Here is a 10,692-nt window from a genome sequence, read left to right as displayed (position 1 = left end):
CCTGTGTTCTTTAGTGCCTGTGTTCTTTAGTGCCTGTGTTCTTTAGCGCCTGTGTTCTTTAGCGCCTGTGTTCTTTAGCGCCTGTGTTCTTTAGCACCTGTGTTCTTTAGCACCTGTGTTCTCTAGTACCTGTGTTCTTTAGCACCTGTGTTCTTTAGCACCTGTGTTCTTTAGCACCTGTGTTCTCTAGTACCTGTGTTCTTTAGTATCTGTGTTCTCTAGTACCTGTGTTCTCTAGTACTTGTGTTCTTTAGCGCCTGTGTTCTTTAGTGCCTGTGTTCTTTAGCGCCTGTGTTCTTTAGTACCTGTGTTCTTTAATACCTGTGTTCTTTAGTACCTATACTTCCCAGTATTCATGTACTTTAATACCTTTATTCTCTAGTACCTGTGTTCTTTAGTACTTATGTTCTTTAGTACCTAAACTTCCCAGTATTCATGTACTTTAGTACCTTTATTCTCTAGTACCTATGTTCTTTAGTACCTGTGTTCTTTAGTACCTATACTTCCCAGTATTCATGTACTTTTGTACCTTTACTCTCTAGTACCTATGTTCTTTAGTACCTATACTTCCTAGTATGTTATTTAGTATCTATGTTCTCTAATACTTCAGTTCTTTAGTACCTGAGTTCTTCTTTAGTACCTATTCCCAGTACCTGTGTTCTTTAGTATCTATGTTCCCCTGTACTACTGTTCTTTATTACCTATACTTCCCAGTACCTATGTATTTTAGTACCCATTATCTTCAGTACCTATACTCCCCAGTACCTACAGTATGTTGTTTAGTACAGGGTTCCCACACCTTGGTCAACATCAAATTCAAGGACCTTTCAAGGACTTTCCAGTACCAGTTTCCTCAAATTAAAGAACCAAGCACAGCAGCAGTTACCTGCTGCTACCACAGAGTTTTACCAATAAACAGGTTTAATTTCCTGTAAATTCAATGAAAAACTGAACAACACAAGTTGTTGAGTCAGAATCAGTGACGTCAGTTTACTGTGATCCTGTTATCCACCACAACAAATGTAAGTATTTTTAAATTTAATTTTATAATTTATTGTTTTAAMGATGATGAAATCAGCCGTGTGAACAGAGAATTTCAATCCCCAAAAGACATTCAAGGACTTTCAAGGACAAGTGTAATTTTTGGCTTTTTTCACAAATTTTCCAGGGCCTTTAAATATTTTTTTTCAAACTTTCAAGGATTTTAAGGACCCGTGGGAACGCTGTTAGTACTTTTGTACTTTAGTACCTATTTTTCCCAGTACCTTTAGGGGTGACCTCAATTTTACAGCTGGTATTTACCCAATACTTACCTACTACGTGTATGGATATTAACCTGGTACTTGGTGATTACACTCCTGGCATGTAGTAGCCGGTACATAAATGTTGCGTCAGCACACATTCTACTTACATTAACTTAATATTTGTATCCTGGTTGTCATACTAAGTATCAGGTACTGTGTGTAGCAGGTACGTATCAGTATGTGTACACAGTATTTCAGTGAGTCTCTGGTTTGTCTCTCAGATGTCGATTCGTTGTGGGAACCAGAGGTTCAAGGTGTTTGTGAAYGGGCTGCACCTGTTCGACTTCTCCCACCGGACCTCCTTCAGTGACATCGACTGGCTGGAGGTCGACGGAGACGTCCAGATCTCTTACATCCACTTCTGACCCCTCACTCACCTGTGCAGGTCGACTCACCTGCTGTAACGCATCACACAGATGTTTGAAATGAATAAAACGATCTCAGAGAGGACGCTRTTTAATTTTCTTTATTTCTTTTGTGAAAATATTGTAGAAACTGTATAAAAATGTTTACAAATTACGGCTGTGGCCATAAGAAGGCAGTTATAGTACAATATTCCCTAAAAAAGAATATAAAAACACCAGAAACAGTAAAAACACGTTCATTAAATGTAAAAATACTGGCTCTTTGAAGGCACTTGGTAAAGATGTGAAACTCTGATCTCAGCACCAYTTTCTGTAATTCTCATCGTGTAAACAGAATGGAAAATGGTTTTCTGTGTACCTTTGATGCTCACAAAGAAACAGCACTTTTATCTGCTCCCAAAAAACTAAAATCAGCCGTTTATATACAAACATACAGGAAAATATAAGTGCACGCGTGTTGCAAAGTTACAGCTGGCGACTCTGGTTTCAGCTGCCGTGTTTCCCTCGACGCTGCCGGGATTTTATTTAGTGTCAGAGGTCCCRGAACGAGAGGAGAGCCACGGTTTCACCTCAGTGTTCAAACGACCTCTGCTTATTTACAGACAAAAACCTGCAGCGTTTTCCTCTCAGCACTCGTTCTCTGGCGTTTTCWGAAAAATGTCGTGTGAACCGTTCCGATGAAGGGCTTCAGCAGAATTTTACCAAAAAACAAACACAAAAAACCATTTATAAACAATTATAGAAAAAAAACATTAGTGCAAAGTTGTACAAAAAATCAGCATAAAAATTCATAATGTGGAATAACACTGTGCTTGAAACAAAAGCTCTCTTTATTTTTGTTGGGTTTTTCTATCTGTACCTTTATTTTTTATTATTATGTCAGTAACTCTAAATAGTTTATAGACGAACGGGTGATTGTTTGTCTCGTTGTGTCCCTGTCATGGACCTGGACCTGTCCAGGTGTCCCCCGCCTCTCTCACAGGGACACCTGGACACCAGCTCCCTGGGACCTGGAAAGGAGCAGCAGGTAAAGTTGATGAAAATATCCCAGATTTACTGCAAGACAAGTTTTGTAACACTGAGATCATTTTATAAACTTTATAACAAAAATAATGCTTTTGGTGTTCTTAAAAGTCTGAATATTTTACAAATATATCCTAAAACGAGTCTTAAAGGAGACGTTTGAAGATAAAAAATGAGGTCCGTTGGATTGGTTCAGTCTGTGGCAGTGTCAGAGCTGGTTTCAGTTCTGAAACTGGATTGTTTTTGGAGCTTAATCCAGCTCTAAAAAACATTGAGAGACTGAGGTTCTGTTCACACTAGGGGTGTAAATCACCAGCTTTATCATGATACGATATAACATCAATATGTTTGGATGATGTTTCGATAATTCTCAATATCATAAAGTCTGTCAAAGTTTCATTTTGCCTTGATATAATTGAATCATTACCAGTTCAGATCGATATAGATGGGTGTATTGTTACTCTCCTAGTTCACACCTGGCATWAAAAATCCACTCTCAGATGTCAGATTGCGTTGGAATATTACAGAATACAGATCTTTTTAAGAATTATTCATTGTTGGACCTATAAAATTATCATATAAATATAATTATCCCATATCTGAAGCCTTTTATCTGCACAGATTTAAGCTATTGGATTGGGCTGCAGGACTCTTATAAGTWAATAATCTCATTAAAACGTGACTCTGTTTCTGAACTGCATCAGAGTTGAGGTATTAATATTTAGTATGAGCAGGTAATTGACGTGATATGAATTACTACCTGCCAGGTGTGAACACCATCAGAGCTGTTCATTTGAAAACGAGTCACCTGAGAYACCTTGTAGTACCAGGTCTGAACAGGTCTGATTTACCTGCAGGACTCTGAAAACCCTCAACTCACTTGGAAATGTGCTCATCATATAAAAGTTGGGTTTACGAAAAAGGGGATAATTTAACTTCCTTTGAAGATTATTTGTGCAAAAACATGTTTGGTGAGGCGCAGCGTTTCTTGCAGTCAGTAGCAACACTCGCAGGACTCTGCAGGACTCTGGGTCTTGTTTCTGGACTTGGACAGCACACACTGGCAGTGATTTCCATTAAGAGTTCATTAATTCACTGCCAGGGTAGTTTCCTGGACCCGTCCCGGTCCTCCATCAGCTCGGAGGTCGGGGTGGGGTTTGGCGTGTCGTGGCGAGACGGCTGCAGGGGCAGCGTGGCCGTGGAGGACGACACCGGCATGTCCAAGCTCTCCAGGGAGTCGCAGAGGGTCCGGCTGGTCTCGTGTTGCGGACAGAGGACGTAGCGGTTGGGCTGGTGGACCTCGGCCGTGGTCACGGACTCCAGTCCCTTCAGGAAGAGGGGCGAAGGACCTCTGGTGGGGTCTCGACCGCCGACGGCCCCGAGCTCCGTGGGAGACTCGTCCATGTTGACGTAAAGGATCTCGTCTGCRTCCTGRGGATCCGGCAAGTCCTCGAGGGCCTTTTCCAGCTCGCAGCGCAGGGTCTCGAAGGAAGGACGGTCCTTTGGACTCAGCAGCCAGCAGGAGAACATCAAGGAGTAGCTGCAGACCACAAAGATGGGACCAGAATGAGACATGAGGGTCTACTATGAACCTGTTGCTGGTTTCTACATGACACTACTCAGAAAATAACTTTAGGAGATGTGGGACACTGTAGACACGAGGACACTCACATGGAGTCCAGGCAGTCTGGAGGCTGTTTGAGACGGTTTCCTTGTCTCAAATAATCATAAATCTCACTGTTCTCCACGCCGGGGTAAGGAGTCTGTCCTCGAGTGGCGATTTCCCACATGGTGACTCCAAACGACCACTGAGGACAAAACAGGACATTTAGTCTCACGAGCAGAAAACCAGGACCCTGAAACCCTCCCTCCGGTTGACCCTGATACTAACAAAAACCAGAACCCTGAAACCCTCCTTCCAGTTGACCCTGAACAAAACTAATGAAAACCAGGACCCTAAAACCCTCCCTCCGGTTGACCCCGAACAAAACAAACGAGCTAAGCTCCGATTTGAATCTGTTTTGACTGGAAACTCACCACGTCGCTCTTCGTGGTGTAAACCCTGTCAGCTAAGCTTTCGATGGCGATCCATTTAACGGGCATCTTGGAGATCCGGCCCTGTCTGTAGTAGTCCCCGTTGTAGATCTTCTTGGAGAGGCCGAAGTCGGCCACGCAGACGTTCATGTTTTCATTCAACCTGGGAGAAAAAACAGGGTTACCAAACTATGTCCATGGAAATGAAGCGTTTATAGTAATATACAAAAAGTAGATGCGATATTGGTGCAAGAAATTGTATTTTTTACATAATTTCAGGCATTTTTAAAGAAACCTGCATAAGTTTTTGCGAAAATCTAGTCTGAGCGCTAAAATCTGCTAAAGCTGAAAACTGATACAGTCAAACGGAACTAAAAGCTAAAAATAAAAGCACTAGCTCCGAGCTGAAAGATGCCGACAAAACTTAAAATAAAATAAAAAACCAAGGCACTAGCTCAAAGATAAATGTAGCAAAAAGAGAAACCTAGGTTCCTAAACCTAAAGGTTCAACATATAACATAAGTCTAGCAAAAAAAATATAACAGAGCAGTAGCTAAGAGCTAAAAGTTTAAAAACAATACCTAAAAGTACCGAAACAGTTGCTAAAAGGGTGGGGGGGGGGTAACTAAAAGCTAAACATTGCACAGAAAACAAACAGAGCTATTAGCTGAAGCTAATTTGAAAAAGAAGAAAATTGAGGAAAATATTTGTAAATAAAGTTAAAAATATGAAAAATATAAAAATTACATAAATGTGCTAAAATAACACAAAGCGTGCAGAAGATATCAGAAAACAAAAAAAAAAAAGAACTGAAGAGGAAAACAGCTGAATGCTGACTTCACTCTTCCAGCCGGGCTACAGGAAGCGAAACAGCAAAAAGCTGAAGCAGCAGCTGAAGTTCTCACATGCAGTTTCGAGCCGCCAGGTCTCTGTGGATGAAGTTCTTGTTGCTGAGGTACTCCATCCCCCTGGCAATGTCAGTCATGAACTTCACCAGCATCTGAGACGGGAGGTACTGCAGGACAGAGAGAACAGCCCAAGGTTAGTCCTGGACACCAGGAGGCGCCAGAGTCCAGCTTTCCCTGAGCCTCCACCACCTCCTCCTCCCCCTCCTGTGGGAACAGTCTCAGCTCCACTCAGTCCCAGCCTTGTTTTGATTAAAGTTTGAGTTTCGGAACAAACGTTCGCTCAGCATGGTTCCAGAAAAACACTTCATGCGTTAACGAGTTTGAGCTCACAACAAAGAATCGTCACGTTTTGATGATTTCACAAGAAAACCGCTGCCAGAAAAAGGTGCGGTTGGAGACTGATTTAAAGAAAAAAAAAACCTCTACTGTGCTGACTGTTCTGCTGACAGGACATCTGGGTGAACTTCCAGACTCAAAGCCTCAGACTCACCACGGGACAGTCTCCCAGCCTGGAGTACAGCAGGTAGCTGTGCAGGTCCCCATGCTTCATGTAGGGCAGGATGACCACAGGTGACGGGTACCCTTCGCTCTCCACCGTCTGCAGACACACACCTGCAGGGAGGAAACRCTGCTTTTAGGCAGGAAGTAACAGCCAAGATGGAGGAAAAGGTCTGAGCTCAGATTTAATGGAAGTAAAAGTTTGAATGCAGCAGGTAGAGAAAACACCAGACTCACCCAGGAGCCTCATGACGTTGGGATGGTCGAACTCCTTCATGCAGGCAGCTTCACGCAGGAAGTCCTCCATCTCTGACCGCGTGCAGATGGCAACTGGAACARGTTTACAGGTGAGATGGGTTTGAGCAGGTAACACATTCAGGCTGACATTACAGCTCTGTTAAAGCTTAAAAACATCTGAGTGAAATTCCCAGGAGCTGCTTGTGTTCCTGAGACGGTTTAACTGCTCACTCACTTTTCATCGTCTTCACGGCGACCTTGAGGACGAACTCTTCCTGAGTCAGCAGCCCCTCCATCACTGAGCCGAACTCGCCTGAAGATGAGATGGAAACAAACACGTTGCAGATGAAACATCAAAACCTCGGATTAAACATTAAAAACAAACTAAACGACTGCAGATCCAGTGCTGGCTCTGATTAAAACTGTTTTCTTTGATGTCTTTGTCTCTGCGCTAAAATCAGACCCATAAACTAAAACTGGTTGTCACGTTAATTTTTAGATATTACAAGTTAAAAAGATCATCTGATCTCAGATCTGTTGGAAGTTAATGAGAGTTTGGGTGTTTGTACAGAACCATTAGTCCTAAACAGCTTAAAAGTTTTTGAAATATCAAACTTAACTTTTTTGTTTGGCTTTGAGACGAAACCTGACGGAAGAATCACAGGTGAATCATTAAAAAAATCGTGATTTTAACGAATCCTTACCTTCTCCCAGAGTTTTCCCCAGAGTGAGTTTGTGTCTGTCCACCATCACGTCCTGCAGTTTCTGTTTCAGCTCATCACTGATGCCCAGGCTGTTCACTGAAAACAGAAAACATTGTTAAATCCTGCTAAAAACATTTTAATTAATACAGAAAAGAAATTAAAAAACAGACAAACTGTGTGAATCTTGTTGCTTTTCCAAAACCACAAAGCAGACAACAATAAGTCTGAAACKGAAGAAAAATAATCCCGCCTGAGGCTGAAATTCAATTATTTTTCTTCAATAAAAAGCAATAAAACCTTGACTAATAACTTTTAAAYGGAGCTACAAGTTCTCATTATCGTGTTTTATACTTTTAAATTAACATGATGCTTTCAAATCTTGCTTTTTCACATTTAAATCATTCATTTGGAGTCCTTTATAAAGTGGAACTTCAACGCTTTGGTCTGAATTCCTCCTTATTGTAACTCTACAAGCCCCGCCCTTTTTCTGGGGTGTGTCTCAGATTGYTTCATTCTAGTTTAAGGGTGGAAAGGAAAGGAAAAAGCAAGGACACATTTAAATCCTTCAGTTGGGTCTATATAAAATGGAACTGCAATGCTTTGGTCTGAATTCCTCCTCATTGTATCTCCACAAGCCCCTCCCCTTTTGGGGGCGTGTCTCAGATCCACGGTTTTGAGGCTGTCTCTTTAAACCCAAATGAGGCACTTAGAACCCCCACCCCCCAGCTTCGGTTCATTCTGGTTTGATAGAGGGGTTTACGACTACGTTTAATTTACAAATTAATTAAAAGACGTCAACAAGATAAGACATCCATCCACCAAACTGTAGTTGGTAAGTCCAGACGAAGTTCTGTTACAAATTAACAGACATAATAGTCCAGAAAACATCAGAAAATAGAGAAAACTGAACGGGCTGAAAAATCTGACCCAAACAGAATATGAAGATCTCTGTAGCACCAGCAGAGACTAAACTCAACTTTTCTGCCTCCTAGAGACTCCACGTTCACAACAAACTGTATTTAACATGAGAAAATGTTTTCTTTAAATGAGTCAGAAGTAAAGCTGGAACTGAAACTAAAAAGCTTGAAGATAAACTTTAAAAAAAGAGAAGTAGCCAAGCTAAGACAGTTTTCTATGTGAAGGTCTTAAAAAGCAGCTTCTCTGGTCTGAGGTGGGATGGGTCTTGTGCCTGTCCAGACCTGGTACCTGGCGGTGGGGGTGGGGGGTCTGATCAATAGTGTTCACACCTGATTGTTAAATACCCACCTGTAATAACAGTAATATAATGTTCTAAAAGACTTCTCAGACTGTGATTGACAGCTTCCAGTGACCACAGCTGGACCAAAAACTAAACCGTGTCTTGTCAGACTGAGTCCTGGTCTTGTGCCAGAAGGAGGTCCTGCACCTTGGAGGACGTCTTGCAGGACCTTAGCTCTGTTTTCACATCTGGGCCGGAATGTGACAAGACAGACCCCCACCATCAATCTGCCACATGCTGGACAAAAATGCGCGGGCGCGTTCCAACAGGACCGGACCCTGAGGACTCAACTGTGTCCTGAGAACTTCTGGTCAACATCAGCAGAGGAAATCCCGCCTAAATCTATCTAATCTGGGTTGTTTTTTTCACAAATTCCATCGCTCAGTTGGAAAACATGTCATCTTATTTCTTTTCCCTCTGGCTCATTTTAGTTTCAGAAAAGTTGTTGTTTTCTGCAGTTTTTTGTGGATCCGGCAAAATGAGACTTCACAAACATCACGAGCACACTGGGGACAAAGTCGGGACTTGACTGTTGTCTGAAATCTGAGACCAGATTCTGTTTTTTTCTGTCTGTAATCATMCTGCAAAGCACCTCTTTGTGTACGAAGGTCATGGCTCCACCTGGACCACCTGGACCAGGCAGCTGAATGACTCCTCTATCTGGAGATGTAAACTGATTTATGCCTCAATGCGCGGAGCGAAACTCCACAAAACAAAATATTTTTGTTGCACATCTCATCAGRGCAGCTCCAGATCTGTTATCCCAGCTGCAGGGGCTGAAGTCACTTTGATCAAACTAAGTGAGGAAGTGTTTTGTGTCTGTGCACGTGGAGAACAGAGCTGTCATTATGTGTCACAGATCCAGTCGCTCCGGACGACAGGAAGTGTTTTCTTTTCCGTGGAACGGTTTTCCTCTGAAGTGAGAGGCAGRTTCAGACACGCAGCTCAACGTTCTGCTGCAGTGACGCTTCAGAAAAGACTCACATGTTGCCTCTGTGGTCCTGCGGCTGTAGCTGCGACGAGCTCGGTACCGGACCACCAGCTCCCCTCGATCCATCATGGGCTCGAACGCCTCTCTGCAGATGAAAACAGAACGAACCGTCAGTCCTGAAAACCCGTCGACAAGACGTCATCTCAGAACCGTACGATCCGGGTCAAGTCTGGAACCAATACACACCCGAAGCGCGTCTCTTTGCGGCGCCGCTTGGCCACGAAAACAGCCACGAGCACGGCGAGGGCCACGATGCTGGCGATGGCCATCACCACGTACCACCAGTGCCAGGAGAAGGCCGGAGGGGTCGATGTACCTGAGGGAAGGACAGAGACCAAACTTAGGTTTTAACAGAAGACCATCATGATTTTATAAGATAACAGCCTGTTTGGGTGTAAATCTATATTTTAGCTCAAAACATCTGTGTTGGAGATCTGTTTTTGTTCTCTAATTTCTTTGTTGTTCTGAGATGTTTCCCACACAAGCTGCTGATATTCCTCCCTTCTTGTTTTCTGCTTCCTTCAGGCAAAGCAAACAGAGGCACTGCACCACCCCCACTCATAAATATTAATAACGTGTTTCCCCCCGTCCACCCCCCAACACACCTCCCCCTTCCTGTCCTCTCCATTTTATTTTCCTTCCTTATTTTTTAACAAAAAAAGGAGAAGTTCACATTGAGCTCACTTCCACAAAGTCTCTCCAAGTCACTCTGTGTCACTTTTACGTTTATGATGTCAGATAATCCACCTCATTTTGTTCAAAWATGAGGTGCTATCTGTGAGATTAAAAAGCACTTATTGTTTTAAAAACTAAACAAACAAGATGTTTGGGTGAGTGTTTAATAAACCAGTGATAAAGAATAAAGATAAATATAAACTGAGTAATAAACAAGCCTCACTGTGTGAGTTAGGGGTAATAATGTAAGACAAACAGGAGCAAAACACAAACTCAGTTTCTCCACAAAACAATAAATAAATACATCATGAGTGCGACAAGAACCCAAACAGAGCTGACCTAAGTCCAGAATTAAGCTTCAAAACTCAGCCTGTCACTTTTTTCCACCCTTTATCAACATCCCCCCATTTCCCTCTTCATCACACTGTCACACTGTGTCACTCTGCCACTCTGTATCACCCTGTGTCACTATTTGCTACTCTCTGTATCACCTTGTGTCACTCTTTGCTACTCTCTGTATCACCTTGTGTCACTATTTGCTACTCTCTGTATCACCTTGTGTCACTCTTTGCTACTCTCTGTATCACCTTGTGTCACTCTTTGCTACTCTCTGTATCCCCATGTGCCACTCTTTGCTACTCTCTGTATCACCTTTTGTCACTCTTTGCTACTCTCTGTATCACAGTGTGTCACTC

At 42.6% G+C, this 10,692-nt stretch overlaps 2 protein-coding genes and 1 long non-coding RNA gene across 3 annotated transcripts in view; 1 reads left to right on the top strand and 2 right to left on the bottom strand.

The window, feature by feature from the left end:
- Positions 1–1,527, bottom strand: LOC106529662 (uncharacterized). The gene is made up of 2 exons (XR_001311661.1): positions 482–1,527; positions 1–449 (listed from the first exon to the last, which is right to left on the bottom strand). It is a non-coding gene; the product is annotated as an uncharacterized LOC106529662 (long non-coding RNA).
- Positions 1–1,754, top strand: part of LOC106529661 (galectin-4) — an 8,250-nt gene extending 6,496 nt beyond the window's left edge. The window contains exon 10 of the mRNA XM_014025144.1: positions 1,526–1,754. Within this exon, the coding sequence (XP_013880598.1) occupies positions 1,526–1,669 (144 nt within the window). The 3' untranslated portion in view covers positions 1,670–1,754. The remainder of the gene's footprint in view (positions 1–1,525) is intronic.
- A 1-nt stretch (position 1,755) lies between these two features.
- axl (AXL receptor tyrosine kinase) overlaps positions 1,756–10,692 on the bottom strand; it is a 42,035-nt gene continuing 33,098 nt past the window's right edge. Inside the window, exons 11-20 of the mRNA XM_014025142.1 lie at positions 9,509–9,638; positions 9,316–9,407; positions 7,074–7,169; positions 6,605–6,682; positions 6,370–6,462; positions 6,125–6,246; positions 5,632–5,741; positions 4,730–4,889; positions 4,364–4,500; positions 1,756–4,232 (exon numbers count right to left, since the gene is read on the bottom strand). Coding sequence (XP_013880596.1) covers positions 3,785–4,232; positions 4,364–4,500; positions 4,730–4,889; positions 5,632–5,741; positions 6,125–6,246; positions 6,370–6,462; positions 6,605–6,682; positions 7,074–7,169; positions 9,316–9,407; positions 9,509–9,638 — 1,466 coding nt within the window. The 3' untranslated portion in view covers positions 1,756–3,784. The remainder of the gene's footprint in view (positions 4,233–4,363; positions 4,501–4,729; positions 4,890–5,631; positions 5,742–6,124; positions 6,247–6,369; positions 6,463–6,604; positions 6,683–7,073; positions 7,170–9,315; positions 9,408–9,508; positions 9,639–10,692) is intronic.

The sequence above is a fragment of the Austrofundulus limnaeus genome, unplaced genomic scaffold, assembly GCF_001266775.1.
Source record: "Austrofundulus limnaeus strain Quisiro unplaced genomic scaffold, Austrofundulus_limnaeus-1.0 Scaffold458, whole genome shotgun sequence".
Lineage (NCBI taxonomy): Eukaryota > Metazoa > Chordata > Actinopteri > Cyprinodontiformes > Rivulidae > Austrofundulus > Austrofundulus limnaeus.
This window is presented reverse-complemented; position numbering and strand designations above follow the sequence as displayed.